This window comes from Tribolium madens, unplaced genomic scaffold, assembly GCF_015345945.1.
Source record: "Tribolium madens isolate multiple individuals breed KSU strain unplaced genomic scaffold, Tmad_KSU_1.1 Scaffold_97;HRSCAF=244;Tcas5.2_LG3a, whole genome shotgun sequence".
NCBI lineage: Eukaryota > Metazoa > Arthropoda > Insecta > Coleoptera > Tenebrionidae > Tribolium > Tribolium madens.
Genome location: NW_025401069.1, coordinates 14,103,400 through 14,118,126, shown reverse-complemented (window position 1 = coordinate 14,118,126; position 14,727 = coordinate 14,103,400). Strand labels below are relative to the sequence as shown.

The 14,727-nt window shown below is 29.3% G+C and overlaps 1 protein-coding gene and 1 long non-coding RNA gene across 2 annotated transcripts; both read left to right on the top strand.

Annotated features, from left to right (window-relative positions):
• The first annotated feature begins 868 nt into the window (after nt 1–868).
• Nucleotides 869–8,890, top strand: LOC123014334 (ADP,ATP carrier protein). Its single transcript, XM_044413395.1, has 4 exons — nt 869–1,113; nt 4,548–4,809; nt 8,021–8,255; nt 8,306–8,890. The coding sequence occupies exons 1-4, from the start codon at nt 954–956 to the stop codon at nt 8,546–8,548; spliced, it is 900 nt and encodes a 299-aa protein (XP_044269330.1). The 5' UTR covers nt 869–953; the 3' UTR covers nt 8,549–8,890.
• A 5,030-nt stretch (nt 8,891–13,920) lies between these two features.
• LOC123014336 lies at nt 13,921–14,677 on the top strand. Its single transcript, XR_006413320.1, has 2 exons — nt 13,921–14,238; nt 14,287–14,677. It is a non-coding gene; the product is annotated as an uncharacterized LOC123014336 (long non-coding RNA).
• The last annotated feature ends 50 nt before the right edge of the window (nt 14,678–14,727 follow it).

The window sequence follows — 14,727 nt, the reverse complement described above, 5'->3', positions numbered from 1 at the left end:
ATTAAAAATAAAATATCTTAATTTTGATAAATTAAACTTTAATAAAAGTATTAATGACGGTTTCAACAAGTAAGAAACAAATAATATTCAAACAAAAGATTTCTTAAATCCTACCGACTGCGCCAATTAATCAAAATAAATTTTTATTGGCAAAATTGTTAATAATTTTATCACTGATCGATTGAAATGTGTTTTTCTAAGTGATGAAAGTAGTTATTTGTTTAAAAATTCTTACTAAATTGTTTTTTTATGTTTATTTTAATCAAAATAAGATTTTTTTCCATTTATTAAGTTTTGTGATCCTACTGACTGCACCATTCAAACAAAATCAACTTTTTCTAATATTTTTTTTATTTTGTTATTATTAAATTTAAATGTGGTTATGACGAAAATATGCTTGAGCGACAGAAGTGGCACATTTTAAATTAAATTTCTTATACTTTCAAACAAACAAATGCATTAATTTGTAATGAAATTGCTAGTTAATTGTTTCAACCAAATAATATTTGATATTTTTTCTCCTACCGACTGCACRAATTAAACAAAATCAGTTAKTTCCACACCTTCACGTGTGTTAAAATGGCAACCTTGATGCTCTCTATTCTATTTCCGGCGAGACAATGACATAACGCCACGTGCAAACTGCACCAAAGCACACTCGATAAYACCCATAGTTCAATGAAAACAAACTTGACTCTTCGTCCTTTACCTTTCGCACATCTAAATTCGTGTTTTGAAGGCCGCGAGCAAAAAGTCCTCCTTTTSTGACGTARTCAGGAGCGTTTCGTGACGTAAAAACGGTGTATTTTGGGCTCGGATGCCCGGGAAAGCACATGACCCATGCCGTATCATAACCACTTCTTAGCTCCGGGAATCACTTGCAGTCAAGTGCGCGATCCGTTCACAAGTCACAAGTTTTAATTAAATTTTAATTAATTCATTAAGTGGGAAAAATGTCTCTCGCCGATCCCGTCGCCTTCATGAAGGATTTCCTCGCTGGAGGAATTTCCGCCGCCGTTTCCAAGACATGTGTGGCCCCCATTGAACGTGTCAAACTGCTTCTGCAAGTCCAACACATCTCCAAACAGATTTCTGCGGACCAACGCTACAAAGGTAAAACGAGAAATTGACACCAAAAAATTTGGAGGCGAAATGTGTTAAATTCGTGGAAAAGTTTGTTATGTAACCAAACTTATTTTTGGATTTTAAAAATAAATTTTGCACTGTTCTAAATCGGAACGTCCCAATTTCATTATTGTAATTTAATGCGGTTCATAAGTTGGGTAAGTCCGGGAGAGATGGAGCACATTTTCAAAGCCAATTTAAGACAATTAAAGTGGAATTACTAGAATTTAAAAAAATACAAAAGCGAGCGGCAAAGCCGCCAACCCCTATAAATTTCGACAAATTCTGATAGTGTGAGTTCTAGACGGGGGCGAGCGGCAAAGCCGCCAGCCCCCTTTAATCTCTACTTTCTACACTAGTAAACTTACTGCTAATTTGTGATTATGCAACCAATTTTAGGCTAGTTATAATTGAAAAAAAAGAGTTTCAAATTATAATAACTTCATTCTCGGTTTCAAAATTAGAATAAGACGAATACAATTTAGAATATTTAAAAATTGGAAAATTAAGAGAAAATAATCTTGTAATAGACAAGTTTTAATTTAGTACCTAATCAGAACTAAATTTTAAATAGAAAAATTTTTGTTGGTCCAATTCTGATCAAGAAAGTGGAATTATTGGAGTTTTAAAAATTTTTGTTTGGTTAGATACAGAAAAAACACTAAAAACCATTTCAAAATTTGAATAAAGTAGAAGGTAGAAGGGTGAAATTTGGGAAACTTAAGCTTCACAAAGAAGATTTTGAGTTCAAGGACAGAAATTTCGAGGCCTAGAAAGCAGAATTTCAAATTACGAAAATAAACAACATTAAGATACACTAAAAGTTTTTCAGCAGAAAATTCAAGATCTTGAAACGAAAAATTTTCAGTTTTTTCGTTTTCTCTACGTTTTGAATATCTAAATTAGCTAACAAAAATATTTTTTTGCGATCAGTTTCTAGAAATTGTAACTTTTCGAAAGTTAAGAATAGATAAAAACGCTCATAAACTGAAATTTTGATTAGGGACTGAAGATTTTAATGAACTAGGATCAAAATTCTGAGTTTCAATGCCAAAACCATGTTAATTTTAGAAATGCAAAGTTCAATACAGAATTCTTAGCTTTAAAATTGGAATTCAAAGTTGCAACTAGTAGAAATTAGAAAAAAATATTTCATTATTCACATTTTTTGTTAAGATTTTGGAATTTAACGTCAAATTCCAATCGAGTTTTATTTTTTTTATTTTGACAAATCATTTGCAAGTCAGATAGTGTTCTAGACGGGGACGAGCGGCAAAGCCGCGCGAGCACCCTTTAATTTCTTTCTTTAATTTCTTTAAACTTACTGCTAATTTGTGATTGTGATTTAGACTAGTTATAACTGAAAAAAAAAAAAGAGTTTAAAATTATAATAACTTCATTCTCGGCTTCAAAATTAGAATAACAAGTTTTAGAATACAATTTAGAATATTAAATTTGGAAAATTAAGAGAAAATAATCTTATTATAGACAAGTTGTAATTTAGTAATCAGAATTTCTTGTAAAACAAATTTGAAATAGAGAAATTTTCATCATTTTTTGTTGGTCCAATTCTCATCAGGAAAGTGGAATTATTGAAGTTTAAATTTGTTTGTTTGGTTGAATTACAGAAAAGACAGTAAAAACCAGTTCAAAATTTGAAATGTAATAACGAATTGTGCCTCTAAAAGTAGAAATTTGGGAAATTTAAGCTTCTTCATAAAGAGAATTTTGAGTTCAAGGACAGAAATTTCGAGGCCTAGAAAGCAGAATTCTGCTGAATGTAAGAATTTAAAGAAATGAGGTTTGAAAGAGGAAATTTAAAGTTTAAGAACGGAAATGAAATTTGTTACAATCAAACAAAGTTTTACAACAAAAAAATTAAGGGTGAAAAAAAATAAACAAATTTCAAGATTTCTGTTTCTCTGCGTCAAAGTTTAAAAAAATTACATTTTTAAATTTCTAAACTTTACAATATGTAAAACTACTGTGAATGGTATAGCTTCGTAATTGACCGAAAATTTCAATTTTTGGTCCACCTTTCCCGAGTTTACCCTATGTCAAACTAAGTTTTGATGGACACTCCTTGTCAAGGTGCCAAATTCCGAAATTTGCCTTTTGCCAACAACTGCACGTGAAACAATTATGTAAAACGAAGCAAATTTTGTTATTAATAGAAAAAATATAGAATTTAATTAATTCCACAAAAGTGGAATTACTAAATTTAAAAAAAATAGAAAAGCAAGCTTTCAAGTTTCAGTTTTGACAAAACATTTGCAATATACATTGTTAAATATTATTAAGTTTTCTTTGGGGAACTGAAAATTCATCATTCCATAAAAATAATGCAAATCTTTAATTAAAAAAAGTAGAATTTGCATCGCATTTAACCAAAATTGATTAATTATTGTAAATTTTGAAATATTTCTTTAAGAAAATTGATGTTTCAAAATCTGAAAAGTTTAGGTTTGTCAACTTACATTTAAAAGGAAGAGAATAAGTGGAAATAAAGCGAAAAACAGAGCAAAAAAGCAAACAAATTCTTCTGGTAGATAATTCTTAAATTTTATTTTGGTATTTTTATTAAAAAAAATTGTATATAAATATAATAATACAAAATAAAATAATAGTCAATAATTCTCCTTCTCTTTCTTTCAATAATAATCGATTGAAATTAATTAAAAAATTAAAATATGCATTGCAAAGTATTATTGAGTTCTCTTTAGGGAACCGAAAATTCATCATTCCATAAAAATAATGCAAATCTTTAATCAAAAAAAGTGCATCGCATTTAACCAAAATTGATTAATTATTGTAAATTTTGAAGTATTTCTGTAACAAAACTGATATTTCAAAAACTGAAAAGTTTAGGTTTGTCAACTTAATTTAAAAGAAAAGGAATAAGTAAAAATAAAGCGAAAAACAGAGCAAAAAAAAATCTTCTGCTATTCTTAAATTTTATTAAATTGAATTAAATCCAAGTATTTCACAAAAAAAATTGTAACTTTTTGATTGGTTTTGGTAAAATATTTCGATTTTTTTGTGAAATTTTGGAAAATGCACTCTTAAACGCTTAGAAAATAAAAGATTTTAAAACAAATTTGAAGGTAGAACTGGAAATTTCAAGCTTAAAACAAAGAACAGAAAAGTGGAAAGCTTGAAAAAAATAAGAAATTTAAGGATTCCTGTTTTTCTCTATTTTAATATGTGAAACCACTGTTACTTTGTATTTGACCAAAAATTTCGATTTTTGGTCCACCTTTCCCGGCTTTACCCTATGTCAAACTGAGTTTTGATGGACACTCCTTGTCAAGTGTGTGCCAAATCCTGAAGTTTGCTATTTGTGATACCGTTATGTAAACCGAAGCAAATTTTGTAATTAATAGAAAAAATATGGTATTTAATTTTTGTTTTTTTTTTCCTAGGAATGGTCGATTGCTTTGTTCGTATCCCCAAAGAACAAGGTGTTTTGGCCTACTGGCGTGGTAATATGGCCAATGTCATCCGTTATTTCCCCACGCAGGCCCTCAACTTTGCCTTCAAAGACAAATACAAGCAGATTTTCTTGAGTGGTGTTGATAAGAAAACTCAATTTTGGCGCTATTTCATGGGAAATCTTGCTTCCGGTGGTGCTGCTGGTGCCACTTCACTTTGCTTCGTATATCCCCTAGATTTCGCCAGAACTAGGCAAGTTTTTTTTCGCAAGTTTGCACCACTGCAAAATATGGCCCACTTGGCATCTAATCCCATTTTAGACTTTAATCAGAAATTTAATAGAAAAAAGTGGGATTTAATTCCTTAAAAAATCTTCTTGGAAATTTGGAAAAATTGGAGTCAAGGAACTATAATTTTGATTTTCTCCAGATTTATTAAAAATAAATAGCAAAAAAAATTGTTGACACGTTTGTTAATTAGAAAATTTATAATCTTGTCTATTAACACGCTTTTATACACAATGGACTTTTTTTGAAATAATTAACATTAACACAACATAAAAATAAGAATTTTGTGCATTACTTTAGGTTCACTCTCAAAAAATAAAGATTTGTGTGAGGGAGTAAACAGAATTTAACAAAAAAGATACTCAAAGTCAAAAAAAGTCAAAACTTGGGTATTCTTCAAGTACTTTCATTATTTAAATCTTCTTTTTTGATATTGAATACATAACTACATTAATATTACAAAAAATCACGTATTCTACAACGAAAAATAACATTAACAAAAAATTAAATTAAAAAATTCAGTAAGAGTAAAAATAATTGTCGCAAAATAAGCGCTTTCAGTGACTCACAAAGCCTGTAAAATTTAATTAAGTTAATTTTTTTTTACTTTATTAATTATCACGCTGTATATTCGTAAGAAAAAGTTTATTTGACAAATTAGTGTTATTTTTCGATGTAGAATATGTACTTGTGAGTTTTGGAAATATTAGGAAAACAGCCTGTATATAAGTTTTAGTGAATAACACATTTTTACGAGTATTTTTGAAAAATTAATTATTTTTGTATTTTTTTAATACGCCACGTCATGTCACTTTTAACATAGCAAGATTGAGTAATAAAACGCTCTAATTTTAGTTTGACTTTGGCCGCGTTGTTTCGATGCTAATTTTAAATTTAGTTCGATGAATACATGATGTAAAAATTACTAATTTTGCCAATATTATTTTGTAATTGGGTTTGTTTAAATTCAAAACGTCTTCTGTTTCAAATTCGCTATTTTATGTCTTGTAAAGTTCAAAATTTACGAAATCGAACAAAATAGGAGATAGAGGGTGATTCCAGTAAGATGGCTAATGTTGGTTTTTGAATAGTTGAAAATCATTATTATACAAAATTTTAGACACAATCCAACGACGTTTTTTTGTAAGATTTTGTTAAAATATATTGCAAAATTACCAAACTGGGTTGAAACTGACCTTATTTATGATTTTTTTGGGCGTTTTAGCACGTTTTTCAATTAACAATTTACAAAATTTTGTCACAAATCGCTAAATTTACACAAAAATGGTGTTATTTTTACTTTTTTAGGTTTTGCTAAATATAAAAAAAAAAATACCATTTTTCCGATTTAGGGCGTTTTTTTAGTCAGAATTGCAAATTTTCGTCGAAAATGAGGTAAAAAACTATCACGAAACTAAAATTATTTTTTGCTTCTTTGAAGAGTTTAAGCACGTTTTTGAACCGAAAAAAAATCATCTGGTTGCTTTTCCAAACGTTTTAGCAGATTTCTCAATCAAAAGCACAAAACTTCGTCAAAAATAAACCGAAAAATCACATAATTAATTTGAAAATGATGTTACTTTTGTTTTTTTCAAACATGTAGTTACATTTTTAAGACTAAAACAAGGTTTTTTCTTTAATTTTTGCTAAAAACATACCCAAAATTAATACATATACCAGACTAAATAAAAAACGACATAATTTATTCTCTTTTCGAGCGTTTAAAACGTTTTTCAATAAAAAACGCAATTATTTCGCAAAATTTTGTCAAGAATACGTCGGAAAGTAATTGAATTAAGTGAAAATAGTGTTATTTGTGCTTTTTTTAAATATTTATTTATTATTATTTATTTATTTATTTATTTATTATTTATTGAAACATATTTTAAGACCTTTATACACAATACAACAATACAAGTTGTACACAAGGCCTTTAGCATTTGGTAATTTCATTTCTAATAGAAACTAACACTTAAAAGTCTTTTTCAATAAAAGAATATTGCGAAAAAAATTGTTTTGAAAGAAAAAAAAAAAGAAAAACCAGTTTTCAAAAAAAATGTTACATAACACCTTTATCAACTCACCCCTTCAATTAAAACAATGTCGTTTGGACTTAGCTGAATTGTCTTCTATATTGTAAAAAAATCTTCAATTTTTGGAAAATTTTTGAAATTCGTTATTTTATATATTGTAAAGTATAAAATTTAGGAAATCGAACGAAAATAAGAGATATAGAGTGATTCAGGTAAAATTTTAGACAAAAATAAAAAATTTCGTTTAGAATTGTGTCGTCTTAGTTGAATCATCTTGTATATTGTAAAAATTATCAATTATTGCAAATATTATTCTGAAATTAGATTAATTTAAGTTCAAGAAATTGTCTTCTGTTTCAAAACTCGCCATTTATATTTTGTAAAGTTTAACGATTATAAAATCGAATGGAAATAGGAGATATAGGGTGATTAAGATAAGATGGCCAATTTTTGGTTTTTAGATAGTTGAAAATAACTCTTATACGAAAAAAGGTGTAATTTTGGAAAAAAAGTAGAACATTTTACTTAGACTTGTCATCTTAGCTGAATCGACCTGTACATTGTAAAAATTACCAATTTTGGAAATATTAATTTGTAATTGGGTTTGTTTAAATTCAAAACATTGTCGTCTGTTTGAAAATTCACTATTTAATGTCTGGTAAAGTTCAAAATTTGTGAAATCGAACAAAAATAGGAGACATAGGATGATTCCAATAAGATGGCTAATGTTGGTTTTTGAATAGTTGAAAATCATTTTTATACAAAAGAAATCGTGATATTTTAGACACAATTAAAACAATGTCGTTTAGACTTAGCTGAATTGTCTTCTATATTGTCAATTTTTTGATAAATTTTTCTGAAATTGGAGACGTCGTTATTTTATATCTTGTAAAGTATAAAATTTGATTTACGAAATTGAACGAAAATAAGAGATGTAGGGTGATTTAGATAAGATGGCTAATTTTTGGTTTTTAGATAGTTGAAAACAACACTTACACAAAAAAAACATTTCACTTAGACTTGTCATCTTAGCCGAATCGACTTGTATTTTGTAAAAATTACCAATTTTTCTTTAAACATTTTTCCCATGTTCTTGGTATCTAATCTTGCTTGACACACCCTGTATATTGATTTTTCTTGTAGATTAGCCGCCGATGTGGGCAAGGCGGGCGCCGAGCGCGAATTCAGCGGTTTGGGCAATTGTTTGGTGAAAATCTTCAAAGCTGATGGCTTGATCGGTTTGTACCGCGGTTTCGGAGTCTCCGTCCAAGGCATCATCATCTACCGTGCCGCCTTCTTCGGCTTCTACGACACAGCCAAGGGCGTTTTGCCCGACCCCAAGAACACCCCTCTTCTCATTTCATGGGCTATTGCCCAGGTAAATGGGCAAATTGCGTCAGATGGTATTTATTAATGGTAAAATTGCAGACTGTGACCACCATCGCTGGTATCGTCTCCTACCCCTTCGACACCGTCCGCCGACGCATGATGATGCAATCCGGGAGAAAGAAGACCGAAATCATCTACAAAAACACCATCCATTGCTGGGCCACCATCGCCAAGACCGAGGGCACCGCCGCCTTCTTCAAGGGGGCCTTCTCCAACGTCCTCCGCGGTACTGGCGGCGCCATCGTTCTTGTACTTTACGACGAAATCAAGAAATTGGTTTAATTGAGATTCTTCTAGTCTAGTATCATTTCGCACATTTGATCCACACTTTAGCTAAATTTTTTCTTGTTTTCACTTTAAATTGTGTCGACTAGTCATTCCGGATGGGGAAATCAAAAAATTTTTCTTTGATTTGGCTGTCACCGCATCCGTTGCGGCATTTACAAGACGCAATTACAAGTTTTCGAAATAGATAGATGGAAAAATGACCTTTTCATGATTATTACTTGCCAAAAACTGTTGAACGGATCGCCATCGCCAAATTGTACATAATTATGTTGTTGATGTTTATATATTTTTGTCACAAAAGACCAGTGATTACATTAATAAAAATCTTGGTGTCAATGCTGTTTTTTCCCTACTCCGTTTCCTAGATCCAAGAATTTATCAGAAATTTTCTCGATAACTATTCATCGTAGAGCACTGAAATTTTTAATATATGTCAGAAAATTTAATTTTCTATCTAACGGTACCAAATATAAGAGGTTATCTCTAATAAGTCCGGAGTTATCGCCATTAGACCGCTCCGGGTGCCAAAAATCGACCAAAATCTCGACAAAAATTAAAAAAAAAAAATCTTTAAAATTGATCTATTTTACGTTTTTTACATTTCTAGAGGTCTTAAAGACTCAAATAAGTGCATAAAATCTTATTGGGTCAAGATTCAAAATTTTTGAATTTTTTGAGTTTTTGAAGTAAGCGGTAGTAAAATCGTAAAAATAGTCAATTTAATAAAAGTCGTAAACAAGTTAAAATACTCTGCGATGCATAGTTTTTGAGATATTGAGTAATAAAGTTAAGAATAAGTCTAGAAAAATCCGATTTTGAACAAAAATCAATTTTTTTTATTCTTATGAAAAACTAGTACTATATGTAAAATTAACCGGAGAACACGCCTGTACAAACCCTGTTGACCTAAGACTCATAGTTTTTGAGATATGAATTTTTTTTTAAAAAAACTAAAAATGGCTCTGTACCCGGAACCATAATCCGGAGCGACTCCCGGTTTGCGCCAATAAATAGATAATTTCAAGCTAATTTTAATGGTTTTTAGCCTTTTGCTCGAAGTTCTATAGTTTCGTAGAAAAACGCGTTTAAAGTTTCACAATTTTGACAATTTTCACTTTTTGAACGGCGATTACGGCCAAACTATTAACTATTTAATCTTTGTTTAATTTTTGGGATATCATTTAACTGAATTTTGATTGTACCTACGCTGGTTTCAAACTTCAAGCTTAGTGCAGCTACCAAATGTTTTATTTGAAGAAATAAAATTTATATTGTGTTGAAAGTCGTTTTGCTCTTTTCTTTCTTCTTTAAAGTCTTAAAGTTATTATAAAAATGGTTTATTTTGTTTTAGATTTTTTTACCTATTATCCATTATTAAATTTTGTATTATTATTTATCAACAAAATTTATTGTATATAAAATTGTCAAAAATAAAACCCGTTTCTATTTTGTATGTATACCTAGGAATATTATAGATATTTTCACGAGTTTGTGACCAAAAAATTTCAATGGCAATTTATTTATTACCTAAATAATTTTTGTTTGAGCATTTTAAAACGTAAAGAATACTAGTCAATATAAAAAGTAAAAAATTTGTTCCTATTCTTAATGTCTTATATATCATTAAAATGGAGAACAATGAATTATTGGAATTATTGCGTCTGATTACCCCGATTAGAAAACAGATTTACTCAATTTTTGGACACAAATAAACAGAAAATTCTATTTTGTATTACCTCAAATTATAACTACAATAATTTCATTATAAATTCAAAAGCGATTTTAACAAATTAATGTCATAATTCACTTTTATTTGCATTATTTGGTATTTGCTCCTATTAACTCCCATGTAGAGTTCATAGAAACCAAAAAGGATATCGATGGAAGGGATGCGTAAAGACGAAAACTCGTCGCGGACGACTCCATTCGTAAATATAGGGGAGTTCTGAAATCAGCTGAGAGCAGTGGCGTGTATTCGCACTTATTTATTCGAGGAAAACAAATAATCCACATACTGTAATAAAAATATTTTATTACTTTATTAATAAATAACATTTTTAAGGCATCTAAGCAAGTTAAATAACTTTTGAAACACTAACTGATATTAGAGTTATACTTTCAACTCTTTCAATTTAATAGACACTTTTGTTTGACAAAAATGATAAAAAGCTAATACAAAACACAATGCAATAACTCCAAGAAATAAATCGATTTCTATAGGTACTCACATTTTTTAAGGTATACATTTGATCTTTAATTATCTCGTTTAGGTGTAAAGGTTACCAGCTATACCAAACGTTGTAATTTAAAAACCTATTAAAAACGCACCCGTTTCAGGTATTGCTTTTTTACATAGTATTTCTCAACACATGTTTATAGAAAACTTTTGTCTTAAAATTTAACTTGTAACAATAAAAACGGAATATCCTGTATATATATATACATAATAACTTGATAACTTTGTACTTGCGGCAATATAATGTTGTGAAATCTACTGTAAAGTTTTCGATTTGATGTATGGGCCTAAACTTTTTTTCATATCTTTCAAACGAAAATTAAAACATTGACAAAAATGAAACAAAATTATGAGGTCTAAAGATTATGAGATAGTGATATAATTTGACAAATTAAAAATCCGAGATTTGAAGTAAGTCGATAATACAAAAAATTCTTTAATATATTTTTTTTATTACAAGAGTCATTGATTGGTCGCTAAGAATTTGAGGGTTCATCTTCTTATATAGTCAATAGACTAGGTATAAAAACAAAACATCACTAAAAAATGTTTAATATACCTACTTATTAACAGGGGCATCTTATAAATGTTAACTTTGAAAAATTAATTAAAATTAATTATGATACAAAAATTGTTTTTTAATATGTTTACATTTTTAATAAACGAATCTATTCGTTACTGTTTGTTCGTATTTTATTTATACAGAAATTAATATCACCGTATTTTGAAATAATCGTGGAGCATCCTATGAATTTTTTATATTTAATATCACAGTCAATAAATATACGAAAAAAAAATGCAACTCTACAATTCCCTTTTGTTCACAGAATGGTTCTGTGTTACGCCACTGCTGAAGTTTCCCCACTACACCGAGTTCGCATTGGCTCCGCCTATCGATATCCTTCTTGAAGTCTATGAACTTTATTTGACGCGATTAAAGACCAGTTGTGACGTCACAGCATGGACCACGTGACAGATTCGTGAGCCTGAGCAATCCTTTACGTCTACCATCCTTGTGTTACGGCCACAGAACAACAGAGATAAACAGAAACGCATCTGTCCTTATTGCGACCGAGCGAAAGTTACACTTAGCACATCTCTTGTTGACTGCCTGTACTAACAGTTAGCGCGGGCGATTTGAATAGCCCATAATTATTTTTTTTTTAAATTTGTATTTAATTTTCCATATTCTTTACAAATATTCACAACAATAGTTTCTAAAAACACTTTCTGTTGTCAGACAACTATTGTTTGTAAATATTTTTACAAAGAATACGAAAAACAAAATGTGTGAGTAATAAAAGACAATACACTTGTAATAAAAGTTCATTATCACGAGCTAATATAAACGGTATGATAACTAAAAAATAGATGTAAACCATCACACTAGTTATACACAAATATAAACGTCTGGATATTTCTATCGCTACACTGGTAACGTCACAACTGCGTATTTTGAGATGAAATAGGCTACAGAAATTTGATTTCTGTGTAAAAGAGAAATGTCCGTTCCAACTCACAAAATTTAGGCTAAAAGGCTCCACTATTTCGTATAATAGAAAAAACATTGTGAAAAGTGACAAAAGTGGCGATAGAAAAGTCCCTAGGTATAAAGTATTATTTTCATTAATATTTAATGTACAACCTAAGAAGACAGTTGGAGTGTTGTTAACTAAAATTGTACTCCAGAGATACAATTCCAAAATAAAATTCTGAATTGCCTACATGTTATAATTTCAGTTGTAAAGTTTTATTGTTTTTGAAGATTGCACATCTATTAGAATTACAGATTATCGCAGTGGATGGCTGATGTTAGATTACATCCACATCACAGAAACATTGTACTTTGTTACATAGAAACAATAGATATAAATAAAAATAAATGTAAATATAACCAGATCATTTTGTTATGTAACAGAATATTAACAGCCTGGAAATGTGAAGAAATCTAGACTAAAGATATATATTTTTAAAAGTGAGTAAAAGGCAAACAATGAATGTTAAGTGCGAGAAATAGTCAAATGTATAACCCATATTAATTAGCTTCGTATAACTAAAAACAACGAATGTAAAGTCGTTAAATCAATATACAAAAAATTATAAATAAATTAAATTATAAATTATACATCAATTTAAAAAATCAATAAAATCATATGAGTCTAATTTTTGATTTAACAATAATTTGATAGAAGGTTTTTACCCCTAAAAACAAAGCTAAATTGAAAGCCAATTGTAGAAATATAACCGCATAAGCATAAGGTTAGTTCAAACTACCATGGTCAGGCAAAGATGCTGTGTAAAAAAAATATAAAGCAAAACATTCGAAGAAAGTGAAATTATAAATTGATAATATCTGCATATACGTTGAATCACAATTAATCTTTCATCAGTGCGAAATATTAAAAAAATAGCATTTAAGAGATAAAAATGATTTTAACCGAACAGGTTTCAAATTGTAATATCACAACAAAAAGTTTAAAATGTAGAATTCTCCATGGAAATTGTTTATTCGCAATCATACTGTGATCTACCAATTTCATGACATGACAACAGCTGGGAACTAGATGATTACTGAAACTAACCCAGAAATTCTTATACATAACAATAATTATTAATAATTAATTAATATACAGGTGTGTCAGAACTCGCGTCCCAGAGAAGAATTTCAAGTAAGATAAGATACTAGGAACATGAAAAAAATATTTAAAAAATTCCATCGGTCAGAAAATTTTAACATTTATTTTTTGACATTTGACATTTTWAATTAATTATTAACGTGTTGTTACCTTGACACTTTTTATTTACCKACACGGCTATATAACTTATGAAAAGYAGATACGGACGATTTGAAGCAGCTTATAGACATGTATTAAAAAAAATTGAATAAACGWAAAATTTTAGAAGAGATCTACATCAACCTGATTTGATAGTGTGATAACTATAGGTCGAATTATTTTAGGATTAAGAAAACAGAAAAAAACTTAAACACAAAATAATATGTATAAAAACAATGTTTCCCAAAGACCTATAAAAATCCGACCTTTAGTGTTGATAACCTTAAAAGAATCAGTTTGAATTTATTTCAAATTAATCTTAATCGAAATATTATAGCGTGTGTGTAATCGGAGAGACGTGGTTAACGATAATAATAATGGTGTTCCATGAATCTATATAAATCTGTTTCTGTTTTAAATTATTATACAACAAATCTATGTACTTCATCTCGCGATATGTACACACATATAATAATTTTAGTATTGCGTTAATGTTTTCTATTATCCAATTTAATATGAATGGCACTCATAAGTTATATATAGGAGTAAGTTTATGAAAAATAAGACGCGTACATTTTTTGTGTAAACGAGTTTTAAATAAGTTTTCAATTACTAAGTTTTTTTAGATTAACAGAATATAAACACAAACTGATCCTTTACACTGGTTCCTAAAAGTACTCTGCATCTGTTATATACGCGTTAATACATTACATGTATTTCAGGAACGCCTATGACGACTCGGTTACGGCCGTATGGATCCCAGCGGAAGACAGATGAAGTTGGCCATGGGCGAGTCAAGGCCATCTGAATCAACAAGCTGCGCTTATAAGGCCGTTTCATTCTCCATGATAACTGTTTCTGCATAGTGGCCATGAAAACAAAAAAGACAGAACCTTATTGCGCGCCCTCGGTGGACGATTAATGCAACCATGAAAAAATTTTGTATACTAAAATTTACTTTTGTGTTTTATGGGTTGTATAATCAATGCGTAATTGCTTACTTTTGATTGTAATTTTTTCTAAGAACTAGTCGAAAAACATCAAAAATTATAACATTTTATACGAAAATATAATTTTATTTATTTAAAAAAATAAAGATTTACATTTGGGTTAGATAGTTATTTTTAATCTTTACAAATTTACAAGATAATTACAATAACTCT

What these genes read in the sequence shown, in the direction of transcription:
- LOC123014334 (XM_044413395.1), top strand. Translation starts at nt 954, where the DNA reads ATGTCTCTCGCCGATCCCGTCGCCTTCATGAAGGATTTCCTCGCTGGA. An exon ending in TGCGGACCAACGCTACAAAG is followed by an intron (nt 1,114 to 4,547) that starts GTAAAACGAGAA and finishes TTTTTTTCCTAG; the next exon opens with GAATGGTCGATTGCTTTGTT. An exon ending in CTAGATTTCGCCAGAACTAG is followed by an intron (nt 4,810 to 8,020) that starts GCAAGTTTTTTT and finishes TTTTTCTTGTAG; the next exon opens with ATTAGCCGCCGATGTGGGCA.